Source organism: Staurois parvus, unplaced genomic scaffold (genome assembly GCF_062004578.1).
Source record: "Staurois parvus isolate SC_StPar_1 unplaced genomic scaffold, SC_StPar_1.0 ptg000140l, whole genome shotgun sequence".
Lineage (NCBI taxonomy): Eukaryota > Metazoa > Chordata > Amphibia > Anura > Ranidae > Staurois > Staurois parvus.
In genome coordinates, this window is record NW_028317936.1 from 2,299,819 (window position 1) to 2,323,562 (window position 23,744).

General features: G+C 41.2%; 1 protein-coding gene across 1 annotated transcript in view; it reads right to left on the reverse strand.

The window, feature by feature from the left end:
- Positions 1-1,103: 1,103 nt before the first annotated feature.
- TNFSF8 (TNF superfamily member 8) overlaps positions 1,104-23,744 on the reverse strand; it is a 70,411-nt gene continuing 47,770 nt past the window's right edge. Inside the window, exons 3-5 of the mRNA XM_089673520.1 lie at positions 5,288-5,338; positions 3,267-3,435; positions 1,104-2,400 (exon numbers count right to left, since the gene is read on the reverse strand). Of these exons, the coding sequence (XP_089529646.1) occupies positions 1,991-2,400; positions 3,267-3,435; positions 5,288-5,338 (630 nt within the window). The 3' untranslated portion in view covers positions 1,104-1,990. The remainder of the gene's footprint in view (positions 2,401-3,266; positions 3,436-5,287; positions 5,339-23,744) is intronic.

Sequence of the window (23,744 nt, forward strand, 5' to 3'; positions counted from 1 at the left end):
AAATTCTTCTTAAACTAAGAGGAAGTCAGCTTTAAAGCCTATCTCCAGTAAAAATTGGAAAAACCCCTATTTCCCCCACTTATTCACAAAAGAAGACAAAAAAAAAATCCTAACCTCTTTTCTACTTACCTATATCCACCCAAATGTAACCTTTTGTGATGCCTCTTCTGGAAGAGAAGAAAGACCAGTGACCACCAATGCAGCCTAGGCCCATGGCCAGCCTGACTTGTAGCTTCTCATTCTGATGCCAGCACACCACCACTGGGTTCTTCAGGACCCTGTGATGACCCCACCGATGAACCCAATGGGAAGTGTCCACATCACTAGGCAGCAATGTGGGCAACCAAAGAAGAACCCAACCAATCTGCAGTTCATCAGAGAGAAGAATCAGAGCCCAAGTGTGTAATGTATTAATGGATTCAAAAGTTTTTGGGCCATTTAGACTTTTTTTTTATTAATTATTATTGGGGTGATTAGCTAGAGGGAGTGGATGTAAAATTTATTGACGATTGTCCCCTGGCCAAGGCCAATTGGTCTCGCCACTCCTCATTCTGATGCCATCACCTGCACCCAATCTGCAGTTCACGAGAGAGAAGAATCAGAACCCAAGTGTGTAATGTGACCATGGATTCAAATGTTTTTGGACCATTTAGATCTTTAGATTTGTTTGGTAATTATTATTGGCGTGATTAGCTAGAGGGAGTGGATGTAAAATTTATGGACTGTTGTACCCTGGCCAAGGCCAATTGGTCTCGCCACTCCTCATTCTGATGCCATCACCTGCACCCGATCTGCAGTTCACAAGAGAGAAGAATCAGAACCCAAGTGTGTAATGTGACCATGGATTCAAATGTTTTTGGACCATTTAGATCTTTAGATTTTTTTGGTAATTATTATTGGTGTGATTAACTAGAGGGAGTGGCTGTAAAATTTATTGAGAGTTGTCCCCTGGCCAAGGCCAATTGGTCTTGCCACTCCTCTGATGCCATCACACCACCACTGGAGTCTTTAGAACCCTGTGAGGACTCCACCGATGGTCCCAATGGGAAGTGCCCACATCACCAGGTAGCAATGTGGTCCTCCCAAGATAAACCCTACCAATCTGCAGTTCACGAGAGAGAAGAATCAGAATCCAGAGTGTACTGTGACCATAGATTCAAACATTTTTTGGGCCATTTAGATATATATATTTTTTTTATTGTCATGATTAGTTAGAAGGGGTTGTCCCCCAGGCCAACCTTCAATTTAATGATGCTTCTTTCTGGGATTTTCAATGGCCTGTGTATCACCTATCCAAAATATTTCACACCCGTTGTTTGTATAGGTAAATCTAAAAAATAATTCTTCAAAAAAAGTCTAAAAAAGTTGCAAGTATATTATTAGAATTAATCTAATAATCCAAATAAAATTGGTGATTACATTTTCATCAAAATGTATGTCCGGGCATACTCAAATTTGCCCCAACTCTTTCTCTCCCCCTAGCGACCATGTTACAATATTATTATTTTTTAATCTTGCTCCTGCAGTGGGAAGCTTTTATTACTCTGCGTGATGTCAACCCCAGGCTTGTATCATTCTTGCAGGGGCAGCTCCTGGGAGCTCTATTCCTGTTGATGTTGGCACACCCCCAGAACTATATCTCCCAAGAGTTCCTGGGCAGGTTCTTAGCAGGAAAAATGTTTTTTTTTTTAATAGGAAATAAACCAATGTATGCATGTAGACAGAGAGGGGCGAGGGATAAGTGGAGTTCTGTAGTCCAGCAGGTAAGGTAGGTGACAACGCCGGTTGGGATTTCCATACAGCAGAGGAACTGTGTTGTCAACTCAATAGAAATTAGGCATTTCTCTCCGAGCAACAGATATTTTTCAGTTTTTGCAGCTTTTTAAAAAAGTATTTTTGTCTTTAGCCTTGACCTACACTTTAAACTACTTTTTTTTTTGGGGGGTTGGGGTTATTGTAAAACATTAAGTCTACATATTTTTTTTATCCCTTATGAGCCCTCCGATATCTTGAATGCTCCAAACACACTGCTGTCCGCTGTCAAGCCGTCATTACTGAGCCAGTGTGGATGGCTTGTAAGGATCGAGATGTTGTCATAAACTTCGAGTTTGATCTGGAGACTGAAGTGTTGGTTGGTGAACATCTTACAATCATCAGTTGTATTGTTTCTTTTTTGTTTTCTGAAAGTCTGCATTGTTCGGTGTTCTTCTTTTCCATTCAAAACCAGGTGCGTCCTTAAGTCTTCATTTTTTTCCAGACATTCCCTAACGACAAATTGGAGTTGGCAGTTGACGAAATATAGCCCTTTGGTCAAAATGGTAAGGTTTCCATCTTGGTACTTCATGCCTTTGTTGGACCTGTTGTTTCTCCACAACAAAGTAGAGGATGTGCCAGGCAACACTAGAGAGTGAAATAAATTAAGGAAATTAAAAAAACAAACAAAAAACAAATCAAAATATACTGTGACTACTACAAAGTAGGCAAAATTTGATTTGTCACATGCATCTTCCACTAGGTGTCCAATTACAAGAAAACTACCCTTGCAAGGACCTCCACAAACAGCACCCCCTGTCCAACTCCTCCCGTTCGTGGAATGCAAGTGTTAAATGTTGACTAATTCTATATACTCCGTACATGCAACCAGCTCCTCAAAGCTTCATCTATAAGGCATTCGAGGACGTGGTCACAACGATGACATCATCATGTACAATGCTCGGCCTTTAGGCTAGCATCAAGTGTAGTATCTGTTCTTATCAGTGTCCAGTAGGGGTGCTCTGCCATCATTCTGGCCTTTTGGTAGGAATGGCTGGCTGTACAGTATCCCTATGGGTATGATGGGAGCTCTGAAGGCTAGTACCGGCTAGAACAGAAACTGGGGCGCCCATTGGATGTGGGGCATGGTAGTAATTCCCCCTGGAAGACTGGAGGGAACCAGTGCCTCCTGGTGTGAATAGGTCTACCTTGTCTGGCCATGGGATTGGAAGGCAAAAAATTCATGGTGCTTTTCCCCCTGGGAGTTGGTCGCTCCAGGCTAGGATCAAGTGTAGTATCTGTTCTTATCACTGTCCATTAGGGGTGCTCCGCCATCATTCTGGCCTTTTGGTAGGAATGGCTGGCTGTACAGTATCCCTACGGGTATGATGGGAGCTCTGAAGGCTAGTGCTGGCTAGAACAGAAACTGGGGTGCCCATGGGATGTGGGGCATGGTAGTAATTCCCCCTGGAAGACTGGAGGGATCCAGTGCCTCCTGGTGTGAATGGGTCTACCTTGTCTGGCCATGGGATTGGAAGGCAAAAAGTCCACGGTGCTGTTCCCCCTGGGAGTTGGTTGCTCCAGGTAAGGATCAAGTATAGTATCTGTTCTTATCACTGTCCAGTAGAGGTGCTCCACCATCATTCTGGCCTTTTGGTAGGAATGGCTGGCTGTACAGTATCCCTATGGGTATAATGGGAGCTCTGAAGGCTAGTGAAGGCAGGAACAGAAACTGGGGTGCCCATGGGGTGTGGGGCATGGTAGTAATTCCCCCTGGAAGACTGGAGGGTCCCAGTGCCTCCAGGTGTGAATGGGTCTACCTTGTCTGGCCATGGGATTGGAAGGCAAAGAATCCATGGTGCTGTTCCCCCTGGGAGTCGGTTGCCCCAGGGGTGCTCTTAGTAACATGTAGGTGTGGGAACACCACTAGTGTAAACAGGTAGATGGTCACAGCACTATACTCTTTTGTTTTGCACCAGGTCTCTTTGGGGTAGGCCTTTTGGCTAAGTTCGGAGCAATTATTTAGCTACCAGGCCTCAGGGTCTAGCCTGTACACTAGCCCGGGTACTTATTTATTTAATATATTTCTCTTCATGTTTGTCACTTTGCCCTTTTGTCTGAGTTTTTTTTCACTGGATGGAGGGTGTGGGTTCTCTGGCCTACCCTGAAGTCTAGGGGGAGGTTGTGTGGCCATCAGGTTTTTTCCTCCTCTGAACTTGGGGGTGGGGGAAGTCTCTCTTCGGTAGAGCCAAACACCTAGTACTTGTTGGTCGGTTTCGGCTGACTATGAGGAGAGTGGTCCGCCAAGCCTTTTGGCCAGGTGGACCATGGTTTGTCCCTGTCAGGAGCCTTGAATCCCGGGGGGGTTCAGGGTAAGGTCCTACTCCTTTGGGGCGGTGGACAAAAGACAAGCCTTAAGCTTACTTTTGTGTGTGTACACAAGCACTTATTTCATATACAGTAGATACGGGTCTTTAATTTTTGAGCACCACCGCAGAATTACAAAGTTCTCCCTCCTTCAATGCTGGAAGCCCCTTAAAGCCTCATCTACAGGCCATTCCACAACATCATCATCACATAATGACGTCATCAAGTACAATGCAGGAGCAAAAGCCCTACATTTTAGGTGAGAACGGCAAGGGACCACCCACAAGCTGAAGTGGAGGAGAGTACTGGAGTCTGCTGGAGTACTCCCCTATTTAAGCAACCAGCCCCATCAGAGCATCATCTATAAGGCACTCAAGGTCATGGTCACACAATGACATCATCAAGTAAAATGCAGGGCTGTCGGCCCTGCATTTTATGTGAGAAAGGCAAGGGACCACCCACAAGCCGAAGTGAAGGAGAGTACCAGAGCCTGCTGGAGTACTCCCTTCATTTGTGCAACCTGCCCCTCAGAGTCTCATCTATAAAGAGCTCAAGGCCATGGTCACACAATGACGTCATCAAGTACAATGCAGGACCAATAGCCCTGCATTTTGGGTGAGAACGGCAAGGGACCACCCACAAGCCAAAGTGAAGGAGAGTACCAGAGCCTGCTGGAGCACTCCCTCCTTTTATGCAACCAGCCCCTTAGAGCCTCATCTATAAAGAGCTCAAGGCCATGGTCACACAATGATGTCATCAAGTACAATGCAGGACCAATAGCCCTGCATTTTATGTGAGAACGGCAAGGTACCACCCACAAGCTGAAGTGAAGGAGAGTACCGGAGCCTGCTGGAGTACTCCCCTAATTAAGCAACCACCTCCTCAGAGCTTCATCTATAAGGCACTCAAGGTCATGGTCACACAATGACGTCATCAAGTACAATGCAGGACCAATAGCCCTGCATTTTACGTGAGGAAGGAGAGAAACCACCCAAAAGCCAGCGTGAAGGTGAGTGCTGGAGCCCGCCGAAGTTAGGAGTCAAGTAAATATTACACCTTATTCCTCATCCCCTAGAGTTAACCCTTGCAAGGAAGGGGGAGTGTGCACAGCAGGGGTATTTTTTTGTAACTCCTGAAGTTGAGGCATTTCTAAATGCCTTGTACTTACATTTGAGCTGCGCATGAGCTGTAGTCTGGTAGAGAGGGTGTGTACTGTTACCTGAAATGGAACAAAGATTTGTAAATTAAACTGAAAATGCTGAACTAAATCTGGAAGGCAAAAATCACAATATTGTACCAAGAACCTGTGGAATGCACGATGATCTGTCCAGAAAACTGCAGGAAATGGTGTCAGCCCTGTCCAGTTCTCTTTTATTTAACTACTGAATCCATCCCCTAGGCAAAAGTCGTGCTGCAGTTTGTTCACTGACCTGAAGATGGTGCTGTTTCGCTTCTTCAGGCTGGCAGGAAGTCACTGGGGACTATGCTGTCCTCTGTTATGGGCTCCAGGCAGCCATTTTGGGGAAGCCTGCGCCTACGATTGGCATTGGCTTCCCTAAATAATTGATAAGGCACTGCGGACTGCAACCTGATTAACCAGTGCAAGCCTGATTGGTTTAGGAGCTGGTGGTGATTAGGGAAAGGAGCTGCCCTGTTGGACCTGAGCCCCCCCATGTCTCATGGGCCCTGAATGTTTGGCTGGACTTCTGGAGCCCTAATCTGAACCATGTTGGAATTACAGGGCCCTGTGTGAAGGGTGTTCCAGGTGTTTGGGGGATTATTGTAGACTTGGATCAGGAGGACACCATTAATATTTTGTAGATGGGCAGGTCTGTGAGGGCTTGGGCAGATACAGAAGACTGGATGGCCCTATCTGATGGTAGGGCCTGAGCTTTAGGGGTTCCCCTGCATTGAATAGCTTGGGGCCCACCTACAATCCCACTCTGAGCCAGCAATGAGCTTGAACTTTTCTGGTTGTAAAGCTATAGGTTTCACTACTGGATCTATAGATGCTGTCGGCTGTTGTCTCCATTGTTGCTGTGGGAAGGTGGGGTATCTATTGTTGCTGTAGAGGTCTATTGTTTTGGGGGGGTGTCTTATGTTGCTGAGGAGGATCTACTGCTGGGGAAGGGGGTCTTTTGTTGCTGGCTACTGGAGGGTCTATTGATGCTGGCAGCTGTTGTCTATTATCACTGGGGGGCATCTATTGTTGCAGGCGGGTCTTATGTTTATGGGAGGGATCTACTGTTGAGGGAAGAACCTGTTGTTGCTGGTTACTGGAGGGTCTATTGATGCTGGCAGCTGTTGTCTATTATCACTGGGGGTAGTTATTGTTGTGATGGGGGGGTCTATTGTTGCTGGGGGGTCTTATGTTGCTGGGTATATCTACTGCTGAGGGAGGGGTCTATTGTTACTGGCTAATGGAGGGTCTATTGATGCTGGCAGCTGTCTGTCATCTATTATCACTGGGGGGGATCTATTGTTGCGAAGGGAGGTCTATTGTTGCTGGGGAGTTCTATTGTTGCAGGGGGGTCTTATGTTTCTGGGAGGGATATACTGTTAAGGGAACAGTCTGTTGTTGCTTGTTACTGGAGGGTCTATTGATGTGAGCAGATGATGTCTATTATCACTGGGGGGGGGCATCTATTGTTGCAATGGGGGGTCTATTGTTGCTGGGGAGGTCTTATGTTGCTGGGAGGGATCTACTGTTGAAGGAAGAGTATGTTGTTGCTGGCTACTGGAAGGTATATTGATGCTGGCAGCTGATGTCTATTATCACTGGGGTCACCTATTGTTGCAATGGGGTGTCTTTAGTTTCTGGGGAGGTCTATTGTTTCTGGGGAGTCTTATGTTGCTGGGGGGGATCTACTGTTGACTATAGCTGTTGTCTATAGTCACTGGGGAGCATCTATTGTTGTGGTGGGAGTCTATCGTTGCTGCAGGGGTTTTATGTGACTAGGAAGGATCTACTGTTGAGGATAGGGTCTATTGTTGCTGACTGCTGGGCGGTCTATTGATGCTGGCTGCTGGGAGATCTGTTATTGTTGGTGTGGTTTTCTTGTTGCTGGAATGAATCAATTGTTGCCGATGGGGTATTTTCGTAAGTGTGTGTGTGTGTGTGTGTGGGGGGTCTATTGTTGCTGGCCGCAGGGAATCTATTTTACTGCTTTTCTATCATTAACAAATTTGTTATCACCACAATATGATACTTGGTTCTGTATTCCCTACAGAGGGGGACAGTGCTCGGAGGCAGGTAGGGGGGGGGGGAACCAAGGGATGGTGCTTGGAGGTGGGTAACAAAGGGTGGAACCAAGGGACGGCGCACAGAGACAGGTAAGGTGGGGAGGAACCAAGTGACGGTGCTCGTAGGTGGGTAAGGTGGGGTGGAACCAGGGGACGGTGCTCTGAGGCAGGTAAGGTAGGGTGGAACCAAGGGACGGTGCTCATAGGTGGGTAAGGAGGTGTGGAACCAAGGGACAGTACTCGGAGGCAGGTAAGGAAGGGTTGTACCAAGGGACGGTGCTCGTAGGTGGGTAAGGAGGTGTGGAACCAAGGGACGGTGCTTGGAGGTGGGTAAGGAGGGGGGAGAACCAAGGGACGGTGCTCGGAGGCAGGTAAGGGAGGGTGGAACCAAGGGACGGTGCTTGGAGGCGGGTAAGGTGGGGTGGAACCAAGGGACGTGCTCGTAGGTGGGTAACGAGGGGTGGAACCAAGGGACGGAGCTCGGAGCCGGGTAAGGGAGGGTGCAACCAAGGAACGGTGCTTGGAGGCGGGAAAGGAGAGGGGGGAACCAAGGGACAGTGCTTGGCGGCGGGTAAGGAGGGGTGGAACCAATGAACAGTGCTCGGAGGCGGGTAAGGAGGGGTGGAACCAAGGGACGGTGGGTAAGGAGGGGGGGAGGAAAGGGACGGTGCTTGGAGGTGGGTAAGGAGGGGGGGAGGAAAGGGACGGTGCTTGGAGGCGGGTAAGGTTGGGTGGAACCAAGGGACAGTGCTCATAGGTGGGTAAGGAGGGGTGGAAACAAGGGACGGTGCTCAGAGGCGGGTAAGGGAGGGGTGGAACCAAGGAACGGTGCTTGGAGGTGGGTAAGGGGGGGTGGAACCAAGGGACGGTGCTTGGAGGCGGGTAAGGAGAGGGGGGAACCAGGGGACAGTGCTTGGAGATGGGTAAGGAGAGGGGGGAACCAAGGGACGGTGCTCATAGGCTCATAGGTGGGTAAGGAGGGGTGGAAACAAGGGACGGTGCTTGGAGGTGGGTAAGGAGAGGGGGGAACCAAGGGACAGTGCTTGGAGATGGGTAAGGAGAGGGGGGAACCAAGGGACGGTGCTCATAGGCTCATAGGTGGGTAAGGAGGGGTGGAAACAAGGGACGGTGCTTGGAGGTGGGTAAGGTGGGGTGGAACTAAGGGACAGTGCTCATAGGTGGGTAAGGAGGGGTGGAAACAAGGGACGGTGCTTGGAGGCGGGTAAGGTGGGGTGGAACCAAGGTACAACACTCAGAGGGAAGTAGAGGGCAGAGACAAGGGTGGTCCGGAAAGGGAAAATACCTGTACCCATTCACTAAGTAAATAAAAGCCCTGATTACAACAGGCAATGAGGAAGCGACATACCCTGTCAAATAGCTCTGAAAAGCGACCTGACCACAGACCGCTTTTCAGAGGCGCGACACCGACAAACCCTAGTGTACATGTAGCCTTAGAAATCACCTACTGTAAGACCACGAAGCCCGTGTGCTGTGCCTGGCAAGCATTTAAAGTACTAAATATGAATGTTCGACTGGGTCTCAATACACAAGAGCAATGTCTGTAGTAGTTTCCGGGGTTTGTGTCGCTCGATCGATCCAACACTTAGGAATTGTCACTTTTCTCTTTCGTTTGACGCCAACGCAATCTGCCCTCCCCCCAAAAAATCATTTGAAAACAACAAGCGGCTATTAAGTGTAATGAATATCTCCCCCTGCTGGATCTGGATGTGAAAGCGCAGAGCTGTTTTCTTTTTTTTTTTTATTTCTTTTCTTTGGCGGAGATCGTAATTGTTTTTTTTTTTTTTTTTGCTTCTTTTGTCATCTATGAATAGAGGCGCACGGTGAAGCAGGGAGCCATTAGTCCTCCCATATTTTACTGGCAGGAATAAAAGGAAGCGGTAATTTCGGCGAGCTGCTGAAGCAATGAGCTCGGTGTCTGATCTTTTTCAAAGGATATGACTTTCAAAGTACATTATTGATCAATATCATTTGTGGCGAGTGCACGGTTTAGGTAGGCGTCTGAAGTGTCATCGAACCCGCATCATAGAAAAAAAAAATCGATCGATAAATCCCGTATTGCAGGCTGTTCATCCGCACTCAGCCACTATGGGATTCACTTTCTGTTTTCTGCAAATAACCTGTTTGATCCGGCTGTTCTCTGTCTCCCCCTCCTGTCTATGTTCCCAGTGCAGTTGGGGATTTAGCAGAGTAGTGTTGGCAGCTCTGCACATGCTCAGTTTTACTGAAAACTGAGCATGTGCAGAGCTGCCAACACTACTCTGATAAATCCCCAACTGCACTGGGGACATGGACAGTTTCTAAACTGAGCATTTCACATCCGAGCAGCCCATGTGACAAAAGAGTCGCACATATGGGCGTATACACGGTGACAGCCCACTCCCTCTCTCCTCCTCTATGCCCACTTACCAGCTAAACACAATGGGGGGGGGGGGGTGATCAGGGGCGGACTGACCATTTGGAAACTTGGCACTGCCCGAGGGCACGGGGTCAGTAGGGGGCCCCATGAGATGCCCCTGGTACATTTTTCATAGGCTTTTTTGAGTTTGGGCAAGGACATAGGGGCCCCATGATCCCCTATTGCCCGGGGGCCCCATGAGTTGTCAGTCCGCCCCTGGGGGTGATATTACATCTAGATTGATGAAAGCTTCACCTCCCTGTTATTCTAAGGCAAAAAAAAATTACAATTTCCATCAAAAAAAAAAAGAATGCTGTGATATTACATCTTGAGGGGGGGGGGATATTACATCTTGATTGATGGAGGCTTCACCTTCTTGTCATTTTAAGGCAAAAAAAACAATTACAATTTTCATCAAAGAAAAGAATGCTGTGATATTACATCTTGGGGGGGGGGATATTACATCTTGATTGATGGAGGCTTCACCTCCCTGTTATTCTAAGGCAAAAAAACAATTACAATTTCCATCAAAGAAAAGAATGCTGTGATATTACATCTTGGGGGGGGGTATTACATCTTGATTGATGGAGGCTTCACCTCCCTGTTATTCTAAGGCAAAAAAACAATTACAATTTCCATCAAATAAAAGAATGCTTACATCTTGGGGGGGATATTACATCTTGATTGATAGAGGCTTCACTTCCCTGTTATTTTAAGGCTACTTTCAACCCGGGTTCACACCTATACGGTTCGGTACACCACATGTGATTCACACCAGAACTGCACCGCCTCCCTGCGCAAATCACATGCAAACTGTTTGTGCGGTGCGATTAGAGCCATACATTTTGTATGGCTCCAATCGCACCGCATCCGCACCATTACATCTTGATTGATAGAGGCTTCACTTCCCTGTTATTTTAAGGCTACTTTCAACCCGGGTTCACACCTATACGGTGTGGTACACCGCATGTGATTCACACCGGAACCGCTCCGCCTCCCTGCGCAAATCACATGTGAACTGTGTGTGCGGTGCGATTAGAGCCGTACATTTTGTACGGTTCCAATCGCACCGCATCCACACCAAAAAGGTACAGGACCCTTTTTTTGGTCCGCACTAGAATCAGATCACATGGGTATTCACACCCATGCGCTCTGATTCTGCACATCACACCGCGTTTTGCGGACCGTTTTCGGGGTATTGTTGACATACACACCCGCGGGGGTTCGCATGAACGGGGTGCAATTGTGATGCGGTGCGGAATTCGCACAGAGAACGCTGAGAATTGAGCACCGCGTTAGGCTCACACTCAGGGGCAGACTGACAACTCATGGGGCCCTCGGGCAATAGGGGATCATGGGGCCCCTGTGTCCTTGCCCACACCCAAAAATGCCTATAAAAATAGGTACCAGTGGCATTTCATAGGGCCCCCTACTGACCCCGGGCCCTCGGGCAGTGCCCGAGTGCTCGAATGGTCAGTCCGCCCCTGCTCACACTGATCCACAACAAAAACGCGTAGTTTTTTTTATCGCGTTTTCTGTGCGTTTTTTAAAGGACATTTGACTTAAAAACTGCACCAAAAACGCTTCTCAGAGGTGTTTTTGAGGCTCTTTTCAGGCGTTTTCCATTGATTTCAATGGGAAGAGGTGTTTTTGGGTCAATTTTTTTATTAACTCACCAAACATGCCCCAAGCGGGAGTTTTGAAACCGCAAGCGCAACACATAACATATGTAGATCTACCTTCATGTACACAGGGAAGCAGGTTTCCTGAGCTTTAACGCGAAAAGCTTGAAAAACTCCTCAGCATGAAAGCAGCCTTAGACACAGGCTGGAGGGGGCTTGACAAAGCCTGTGACTGGCAGAAATCTGCCCGTGCCATGTTATTGCCAAAAAATTCATAAAGATTTGATTTCAAATATATGTTTGCATGATTATTTAAAACAGTTTATAGATATTTTTGATTTGATTTTACTCTGTATTTTTTTTTTTTTTTATTATTTTGAGCATGTGACCAACAGCGGAGGACTAGAAGTTCCTCCTACCACTGTTTCCCTGCAGACAGGCTGGGAAAGAGCTGGGTCATGTGACAGCTTTATATCGATTAGATTCAAATATAACTAAAGGCAAAAGTCAAAACCCTTTTTTTTTTTTAATTATTTTTTATTTTATTTTTTTACATCTAGGTAAGTAATTAGTCACTTCAGCTCTTATAGCTGTGCACCCATTATGGACCAGGGGAGGTTTACATTTCTACTGTGGGCCTATTTATTTGGTGATAAGTTGGCCTTTTTTTTCGTAGAAACATTTTTTGCCATTAATTAAAGTATAACTAAAGGCATTTTTTTTTTTTTATTATTTTTTATTTTTTTTATTTTATATCTAGGTAGGTAATTAATCACTTCAGCTCTTATAGCTGTGCACCCAATATGGACCAGGGTGATTTTTACATTTCTGCTGTGGGCCTGTTTATTTGGTGACAAGTAAGTCTTTTTTTTTGTAGAAAAAAATGTTTGCCGTTAAAGTATAACTAAAGGCACTTTTTTTTTGTATTTTTTTATTTATTATTTTTTTTAATTTTATATCTAGGTAGGTAATTAATCACTTCAGCTCTTATAGCTATACACCCAATATGGACCAGGGTGATTTTTACTTTTCTACTGTGGGCCTGTTTATTTGGTGACAAGTAAGTCTTTTTTTTTTTTTTGTAGAAAAAAATGTTTGCCGTTAATTAAAGTATAACTAAAGGCACTTTTTTGTATTTTTTTTATTTATTATTTATTTATTTTTTTTTATTTATTATTTTTTTTTATTTTATATCTAGGTAGGTAATTAATCACTTCAGCTCTTATAGCTATACACCCAATATGGACCAGGGTGATTTTTACATTTCTACTGTGGGCCTATTTACAGTATTTGGTGATAAGTTGGCCTTTTTTTTTTCTTTTTTGTAGAAAAAAATGTTTGCCGTTAATTAAAGTGTAACTAAAAGCACTTTTTTTTTTTAGCTCGAGTGGAATGGGATTAGAACCCCTGTCAAGTGTTTATTACTGGCTGTGCCTCCATTTGGGAGATTTGCTGTCTCTAATTGTCCTGTTTACTATTATCAAGGAAAGTGAAAGAAAATCCGAAATTTTGGGTTGTCCTCAGAACAGGAATAGCAGGGAAATCTTCCAATGAGGACACTAATTCTGGTGGCTTCTCGCGCTTTGGAGGGGTTTCCTCTCACTTTCTGCTTTGGCTCTTGGCCCAGAAGTGAAGGGAAATCTCCCCAATGGGACACAGATGGTAAAAAAATTAAATAAAATAAATAAATAACAGGAGTTGTTCAATCCAAAAAACCAAATAAAACAAAACTAAAAAAAAACATTATTTTTGGGAGGGGGGAACTAGACTTTCTTTTGACTATAATTCTTTACACTTTTTTTTAAATTTCCTACACAATTTGTAGACCAAAAAAATAACGAATAAACAATGAGGTTTTTTTTCTGTCGTGACTGGTCTTCATTGTTAACCACTTCCAGACCGGACACTTTTACCCCCTTCCTGACCAGGGTAATTTTCAGCTTTCAGTGCTATCACACTTTGAATGACAATTGCGCGGTCATGCAACACTGTTCCCAAATGAATTTTTTACCATTTTTTTGAGACAGATAAAGCTTTATTTTGGTGGTATTTATTCACCGCTGGGATTTTAATTTTTTTTGCTATGTAAATGAAAAAAAAGTCCAAAAATTTTGAAAAAAAGTGTTTAGTTTATAAAATTTTGCAAATAAATAATATTTCATCATAAATCTTGGCCAAAATTTATTCCGTTATCTTTTTAGTAAAAAAAAAAAAAATTTATATCCAAAAATGATAATTTTTAAACATTTTTGTTTTACATTTTTATTTTATTTTTTTAGATTATTTTTTATTTTTATTTTTTTTTTTACATACTGTCACTGTACTACTTGTGGGGGTGATGATTTTTTTTTTTTTTTACACTGATTGCTTTTACACCCATATAGGATGTAAAAGCAATCATTTCTCTTTCTCTCTGTCTGCATTCTTGCAGTCATTGAGAAGTACTGAGTGAGCTGTGATTGGTCACAGCTTGTCACATGGTACAAGGCTGTTGTGAATAGCCCTGTACCATGTGATCTCTGTGATCATTCACAGATTTCACACGTAGTAAGCAATGATGTCACAAGTGACATCTTGCTTACTACTTTGCATGTGATCACTGATTGGCCAATCAGTGATCACATGATCGGGACCTCGTACAGAGGTCCCGTCCGACGATCGGTGTTTCACTGTTGAGGTCTGTGCATCCCTCCATGGATATGTCTCCCCAGACCATCACTGACCCACCACCAAAATCGTCATGCTGAACCATGTTACAGGCAGCAGAACGTTCTCCACGGCTTCTCCAGACCCTTTCATGTCTGTCACATGTGCTCAGGGTGAACCTGCTCTCATCTGTGAAAAGCACAGGGTGCCAGTGGAGGACTTGCCAATTCTGGGGTTCAATGGCAAATGCCAAGCGAGCTCTATGGTGCCAGGAAGTGCGCACAGGGCCCACTAGAGGACATCGGGCCCTCAGGCCACCTTATGAAGTCTGTTTCTGATTGGTCAGAGACATTCACACCAGTGGCCTGCTGGAGGTCATTTTGTAGGGCTCTGGCAGAGCTCATCCTGTTCCTCCTTGCACAAAGGAGCAGATACCAGTCCTGCTGATGGGTTAAGGACCTTCTACAGCCCTGTCCAGCTCTCCTAGAGTAATTGCCTGTCTCCTGGAATCTCCTCCATGCTCTTGAGACTGTGCTGGGAGACACAGCAAACCTTCTGGCAATGGCACGTATTGATGTGCCATCCTGGAGGAGTTGGACTACCTGTGCAACTTCTGTAGGGTCCAGGTATGGTCTCATGCTACCAGTAGTGACACTGACCCTAGCCAAATGCAAAACTAGTGAAAAACAGTCAGAAAAGATGAGTATGGAAAAAATGTCAGTGGCCACCACCAGCAAAACCATTCCTGTTTTGGGGGTCATCTCATTGTTGCCCATCTTGTGCACCTGTTATTAATGTCATTACCACCAAGGCAGCTGAAATTGATTACCGTCCCCCTCTGCTACTTACCTGACCAGATCAATTTCCCAGGAGTTTCATTGTCTTGATGCCAGACTCTGATTACAAAGTGTTATTTTTGAGCCATGTAGAAAGAACACATTGCTAGATCTATTAATGAAGAATAACACAGATCTGGTCACGGATGTGGAAATACGGGACAACTTGGGAACCATCAATCACAGGATAACTACATTCATCATACACGATTGGAAGAGGAGGCACAGGGGTAGCACAAAAACACTAAACTTCAAGAGAGCCAACTTCTCTAAACTGTGCTCAATACTACAAGCTATTTAATGGAACCAAATCCCTAAAACATTGAACACAGAGGAAAAATGGTAGTACTTTAGTAACATATTAACCGCTTCCTGTCTGCCCTATAGCAGAAATACTGCTACAGGGCGGTATGGGTGCGCAAAATCACGTATATATGTGATTTTGCACTTTGGGTAGGGGGCGTGCACGAGAATGTATCATTAGTAACACGCCACAGATTGTACCCTTGTGACTTCTAGAAGCCAGAGTCCGAAAAAAACGAGAAAATCTCAACACAAGCAAATCACCAGGACCGGACGACTTGCACCCGAGAGTCCTTAAAGAGCTCTACCTAATTTTTATGGACCGCTGAATGGTGCCAGCTGATTGGCGAATTACCATGTCATGGATTATATGAAATTTTAGTAGCTGGGATTAGATTCCCATTAAAGATATATGTTTTTAAAAATCAGATTCTACAGATACTTGCCAAACATGGTCCATATGGAGCCCTCATGCAAATTTGGCAGACCTGCAGAAAAAAAATAATTAAAATAAATCAATCCGTTAATAAATTAAATAAACCTAAAAAAAAATTTTTTTTTAATTTTTTTTTTTTTTTTTACCTAAAAAAAAAAATTACCAAGAATTCCACATGTCTGTGCACAGGCTGGTGATATACAGACCGACTAAAAACATTAGAAAAGACAGATTTCAGATGTTGTAAAAAAAAAAAAAAGGTAGCACTTTGAATACCCTGTGAGTTTTTCTGTACCAGAAGATCCAATCCTGAATCTAATTGTCAAGGGATGCAGAAAACAGTGAGGCCTCAAGATGCAGGTCCTTCGAGACAGATTAATAAAAAAAAAAAAAAAAAAAAAGTTGGTCAAATTTGGGAACAAACATTTTGTTTGAAAGAGGAAGATGCAGGTTTTTCCAGACAGATTTGAAAAAAAAAAATGGCAAATTTGGGGAATGAAAATTTTGTAGCAAAGGGCAAGATGCAGGTCCTTGCTGAAGGATTTAAAAAAAACAATTTTGGCAAATTTTGAGAATGCAAATTGTTTTTATCAAATTGCAAGATGCAGGTCCTTCCAGACAGATTTGAACAAAAAAAAAAAAAGAGAGATTTGGGGAATGCAGATTTTGCAGCAAAGAGCAAGATGCAGGTCCTTACAGAAGGATTTAAAAAAAGCATTTTGGCAAATTTTAAGAATGCTATTTTTTTTTTATCAAAGAGCAAGATGCAGGTCCTTCCAGACAGATTTTTTTTTTTAAAAATTGCAAATTTTGGGAATGCAAATTTTGTTGCAAATAGGAAGATGCAGGTTTTTTCCAGACAGATTTGAAAAAAAAAAAGACAAATTCGGGGAATGAAAATTCTGTAGCAAAGAGCAAGATGCAGGTCCTTGCCGAAGGATTTTGGCAAATTTTGAGAATGTAGTTGTTTTTAATCAGTTTGCAAGATGCAGGTCCTTCCAGACAGATTTGAAAAAAAAAAAGGAAGATTTGGGGAATGCAGATTTTGCAGCAAAGAGGAAGCTGCAGGTCCTTACAGAAGGATTTAAAAAAAGCATTTTGGCAAATTTTGAGAATGCTATTTTTTTTTATCAAAGAGCAAGATGCAGGTCCTTTCAGACAGATTAAAAAAAAAAATCGCAAATTTTGGAAATGCAAATTTTGTTGCAAAGAGGAAGATGCAGGTGTTTCCAGACAGATTTGAAAAAAAAAGGTAGATTTGGGGAATGAAAATTCTGTAGCAAAGAGCACGTTTCAGGTCCTTACAGAAGGATTTAAAAAAAAAAAGTATTTGGTAAATTTTGAGAAAGCTAATTGTTTTTTTTGATCAAATTGCAAGATGCAGGTCCTTCCAGACAGATTTGAAAAAAAAATCGCTAATTTTGGGAATGCAAATTTTGTTGCAAAGAGCAAGATGCAGGTCTTTTCAGAAAGATTTTTTTTTAAATTGGCACATTTTGATAATGCAAATTTTGTAGCAAAGAGCAAGACGCAGGTCCTTTCAGAAATATAAAAGAACAATTGGCAAATTTGGGGAATGCAAATTTTGTAGCAAAGAGCAAGACACAGGTCCTTTCAGAAACATAAAAAGAACAATTGGCAAATTTGGGGAATGCAAATTTTGTAGCGAAGGCCATGATGCCGACAGATTTTTAAAAATGTTGGCAAATTTGGGGAATAAAATTTTGTAGTAAAGTTCAAGACACAGATCTTTCCATAAAGATAAAAAGGCAACTTTTGGGAATGCAAATTTAGTAGCGAAGAGCAAAATTTAGGTCCTTCCAGAGAGATTAAAAAACAATTTTGGCAAATTTTGAGAATGCAAATTTTGTAGCAAAGAGCAAGAAGCAGGTCCTTTCAGAAACATAAAAGAACAATTGGCAAATTTGGGGAATGCAAATTTTGTAGCAAAGAGCAAGACACAGGTCCTTTCAGAAACATAAAAGAACAATTGGCAAATTTGGGGAATGCAAATTTTGTAGCGAAGGCCATGATGCAGACAGATTTTTAAAAATGTTGGCAAATTTGGGGAATGAAAATTTTGTAGTAAAGTGCAAGACACAGATCTTTCCATAAAGATAAAAAGGCAACTTTTGGGAATGCAAATTTTGTTGCAAAGAGCAAAATTCAGGTCCTTCCAGAGAGATTAAAAAACAATTTTGGCAAATTTTGAGAATGCAAATTTTGTAGCAAAGAGCAAGTTGCAAGTCCCTCCAGACAGATGTAAAAAAAATTGCTTTTCAAATTTGAAGATGCTACTTGGGGTAATAGCACAATTCTTATTCTTGGCATCTCACAGAGCACAATTAAAAAGAGATAGGAAAGAAGTTTTTCAGCAGCAAAATTTTCATGCAAAATGTTATTTTTTCTACAAAAAAAAAACCTCTAGCTCCAAACACATTTATTTATTTCTGCTTTAAATAATGCTCAGAGATCTCAAATAGCTTATCAAGATTTACAGAAAAATATAATTATACGATTCATGACAATTTTTCCAGGAATTTGGCTGATCTGATTCCCAAAATAAAATTTGGCATGAAAATTAATTTTTATGGAAATGGTACGGTTTCCGTGTCATTTTAAGCCATTACCCATTTTTTCCTAAGAGTTTAATTGGTCATAAGAATTATACATTATCTTCCAGATCTCTTGCTTTTTTTTAAGCAAGGTTGATTTTTTTTTTTTTTTTTTTTTAATGTAAAGTTTCAAATATGCCCTTACCTCCTTATTTTTTACCCTCAATACATCTCTATACTCTCACATGCAGACAAGACACATAAGGGACAACAATCACAAAGGGCAGGTTTTCAAATGGTCTTATTTTAAAGCAGGTTATATAGTGGAACATTCAGCTACTTTACATGTCACAATATATAATGAGAGATTCATTTTTTAGGATCGCTCTGCCTTTTATTATTGAAAAGTCATCCTTGACCTCCTTAAACAAAGTGACATTGCCTAGGCTTAGATGATGTCATCAGTTTGCTGCAGGCAGGACATGTCATATATAAAATTAAAAATAATTATATTGCATCCTCATAAAAAATAATAATACTAACATCATCAAATAATAATAATAATAATATCAATAATAATGATGATATTATTATTGATTATATTATTATTATTAATAATATAAAAATAATAATATTATTATTATCATCATTATTATTATTGATATTATCATCATCATTATTATTATTGGTATTATTATCATCATTATTATTATTGGTATTATTATTAATATCAATATATAAAAAAATACATAATAATAATAATGAAGATGATGATGATAATAATTATTATTATAATATCATCATTATTATTATTTTATATATTGCTAATAATAATAATAATATCAATAATAATGATGATGATCATAATATCAATAATAATGATGATGATAATAATAATAACAATATAATCAATAATAATAATGATGATAATATTACCATCATCATCATTATTATTATTTATATTATTATTATTATTATTATCAATATATAAAATAATAATAATAATGATATTATAATAATAATTATTATAATCATCATCATCATTATTATTATTATGTATTTATTTTTTTATATATTGATGATAATAATAATAATATCAATAATAATAATGATGATAATATCAATAATAATGATGATGATAATAATAATAACAATATAATCAATAATAATAATGATGATAATATTACCATCATCATCATTATTATTATTTATATTATTATTATCAATATATAAAATAATAATAATAATGATATTATAATAATTATTATAATCATCATTATTATTATTGATATTATCATCATCATTATTATTATTGATATTATCATCGTTATTATTGATATTATCATCGTTATTATTATTGATATTATTATAATCATCATCATCATTATTATTATATGTTTATTTTTTTTATATTGATGATAATAATATCAATAATAATAACGATGATAATATCAATAATAATAATGATGATAATAATATCAATAATAATAATGATGATTATAATAATTATTATAATATCATTATTATTATTATTTTATATATTGATAATAATAATATAAATAATAATAATGATGATGATGGTAATATTATCATCATTATTATTAATGATTATATTGTTGTTATTATTATTATCATCATCATTATTATTGATATTATTATCATTATTATTACTATTATTATTACTATTAACGACTTGCCCTCCAGAGGATCCCCCCCCCCCTTCCTGACCAGGCCATTTTTTTGTGATTCAGCACTGTGTTACTTTAACTGAAAACTGCAACGCTGCGCCCAAATTAAATTTATGTCCTTTTTTTCCCCATAAATAGAGCTTTCTTTTGGTGGTATTTGATCGCCTGTGCAGTTTTAATTTTTTGCACTATAAAAAAACAAACCTGACAATTTTGAGAAAAACACAATATTTTTGACTATTTATTTTTTGATATAAAACATGTCCAGTAAAAAATTTTTTCATAAATTTAGGCCAAATGGTATTCTGCTCTTTGCTAAAAATAAAATCCCAATACGTGTAAATTAATTGGTTTATGTGAAAGTTATAATGTTTACAAATGGCGGTATAGATAATGGGATTTTTATTTTTTTTATACTAGTAATGGCGACGATCAGCGACTTATAGCAGGACTGCAGCGGGCATTCTGACACTGGGGGGGGAACTGACCTGGTGTCACTGACATCCCCAGTGACACCAATACAGTGATCAGTGCTAATAAAAAGCACTGACACTGTACTAATGGCACTGGGCAGGAAGGGGTTAACATGGGGTGACCAAAGGGTTAACTGTGTGCTGTGTTTCACTGTAAGCATGCTGCTTTGGATGGCTGTGCCATGCAGAGCCATACAAAGCAGTGTCCAGGAGCTGACCAGTCTCTCCCTTGTCAGATACTCTGCGATCACTGGGTGTCGGCGAGTAATCATCTGATGGGACCCGGTGATTGACAGCCGAGGCCGCCAAAAGTGGTGTGGGTAGGGCGCACCCCCTACACAGAACTGCAAAATCGCCCCTCCTGAAGTTGTTTGTTGTAGGTGGAACCTATGGGCCCCTTCCTATAGCTCTGCTCTCTGCGCAGGCTATGTAGAGCACAGTGATGATGTCACTGCTACTTTTACAAGGTAATATCTGGGTTTGCAAAGTCATTTGGTGCAAACAAAGTGGATTTATAGTTTTTTGTTCCCCTATTTTTAAAAATATTTATTTATTGTAATTTTAAAATTTATTTTTATTAATTGTTGTATGGTAGTCTTCAAAAAGTTTCCACACTTTTATCCACATATATATATATATATATATATAAATAAATAAATAAAAATATATATTATATATATTGTCTCTCTCTCTCTCCCCCACCCCCTCTCTTTCCACCCCCCCTCTCTCTCTCCTCTCCCCCCCTCTCTCTCCTCTCCCCCCTCTATCTCTCCTCTCCCTCCCTCCCTCCCCCCTCTCTCCCTCTCCCCTCCCCCTCTCTCCCTCTCCCCCCCTCTCTCTCTCCTTCCCTCTCCCCCCTCTCTCTCTCTCCCTCTCTTTCCCCCTGTCTCTCCCCCTCTATCCCCCTCACTCCCTCTCTCTCTCCCACCCCCTCTCTCCTTCTCTCCCTCCCTCTCTCTCCCCCCCCCCTCTCCCTCTCCTTCCCTCTCTCTCCCTCTTCCTCTCTCTCTCCCTTCCTCCCTTCCTCCCTCCTCCCCTCTCTCTCCCTCTCTCTCCCCCTCTTCCTCTCTCTCCCCCTCCCTCTCTCCCCCCTCCCTCTATCTCCCTCTCCCTCTCTCTCTCCCCCTCTCTCTTTCTCTCTCTCTATATATATGCGTGTTAAAAAAGTGCAGAAACGTTTTACGTACTTATTGTAATTGTTACATTTATTTTTGTTTATTGTTATATGGGGGTCTTCAAAAAGATTTTCCATTTTTATGCATATATATATGTGTTAAAAAAAGTGTAGAAACTTTTTGAGCAACCCTTTTATCTCTATTTATTTCATTCTTTTTTTTATTCTATTGAGGAATATATTTAAATGCAAGTTAGTGCACCAGAAAATGAGCTTTAACCATATTAAATATTGACAGCCTTTAATAGAAGACATACACCGTGAACATGTCACTGATACTTTTACAAGGTAATATCTAAGTTTGCAAAGTAATTTGGTGCACATGAAGTGGAGTTATAGTCTTTTTTTCCCTATTATAAAAAATATTCATTTATTGTAATTTTCAAATTTATTTTTATTTATTGTTATATGGTGATCTTCAAAAAGTTTCTGCACTTTTATCCTTATATAAAAAAAATATATATATATATGTTAAACAAAGTGCAGAAACATTTTACATACTTATTGTAATTGTTACATTTATTTTTGTTTATTGTTATATGGGGGTCCTAAAAAAGGTTATATATATATATTTATATTTATTATCATTATACAGGATTTATATAGTGCCAACAGTTTGCTCAGCACTTTACAATATAATGGGAGATAATACAGCAACAATACAGTTCAATACAAGAGGGATAGGAGGGCCTGATCCTTGGAGCTTACAATCTAAGAGGAAGGGGCTAGTGGTACAAAAGGTAGTAACTGTGGGGGATGGACTGGTTGGAAGAGTAGAGGATTCCATTATTAGCTGAGGGCAGGATAGGCTTCCCTGAAGAGATCGGTTTTCAGAGATTGCCTAAAAGTGAGCAGAGTAGGCGATAGTCTGATAAATTGGGGTAGAGAGTTCCAGAGGATGGGGGAAGCTCTGGAGAAGTCCTGAAGATAAGCATGGGAGGAGGAGACAAGGGAGCTAGAGAGCAGGAGGTCTTGTGAGGAGCGGAGAGGACGGTTTGGGTGATATTTAGAGACAAGATCGGTGATGTAATTTGGGGCGGAGTTATAAATGGCTTTATATGTTCTAGTTAATGTTTTGAATTTTATCCGTTGGGCAATGGGAAGCCAGTGGAGGGATTGGCAGAGAGGGGTGGCAGATACAGAACAGTTATATGTACAGTATATATACTGTATATACATACACACGCAACACACAATATATATATAATATATATATATATAAAAATAAATATTACATATTGTGTGTACATATATATATATATAAATATATATACTTATATATAAAGTGCAGAAACATTTTACGTGCTTGTAATTATTACATTTATTTTTGTTTGTTGTTATATGGGGGAACAGAAGTATTTGAACACCCTGCGATTTTGCAAGTTCTCCCACTTAGAAATCATGGAGGGGTCTGACATTCACATTGTAGGTGCATTCCCACTCTGAGAGACAGAATTAAAAAAAATTTCAGGAAATCCCATTGTATGATTTGTAAAGAATGTATTTGTCTCGCACGGCTGAACATAAGTATTTGGACACCTAAGAAACAGCAAGAATTCTGGCTCTCGAAGACCTGTTACTGTGCCTTTAAAAAGTCCACCTCTACTCCACTCATTAATCTAACTTAGTAGCACCTGTCTGAGCTCTTTAAAGACACCTGTCCACCCCACAGTCAGTCAGACACCAACTACTACCATGGGCAAGACCAAAGAGCTGTCAAACGACACCAGAGACACAATTGTGGACCTCCACAAGGCTGGAAAGGGCTACGGGGCAATTGCCAAGCAGCTTGGTGAAAATAGATCAACTGTTGGAGCAATTGTTAGAAAATGGAAGAGGCTAAAGACGACTGTCAGACTCCCTCGGACTGGGGCTCCATGCAAGATCTCACCTCGTGGGGTATCAGTGATGATCAGAAAGGTGAGGAATCAGCCCAGAACTACAAGGGAGGAGCTGGTCAATGACATGAAGAGAGCTGGGACCACAGTTCCAAAGGTCACTGTCGGTAGAACACTACGCCGTCATGGTTTCAAATCATGCATTGCACGGAAGGTTCCCCTGCTCAAGTCATCACATGTCCAGGCCCGTCTGAAGTTTGCCAATGACCATCTGGATGATCCAGAGGAGGCATGGGAGAAAGTCATGTGGTCAGATGAGACCAAAGTAGAACTTTTGGTCTAAACTTCACTCGTCATGTTTGGAGGAAAAAGAAGGATGAGTTGCATCCCAAGAA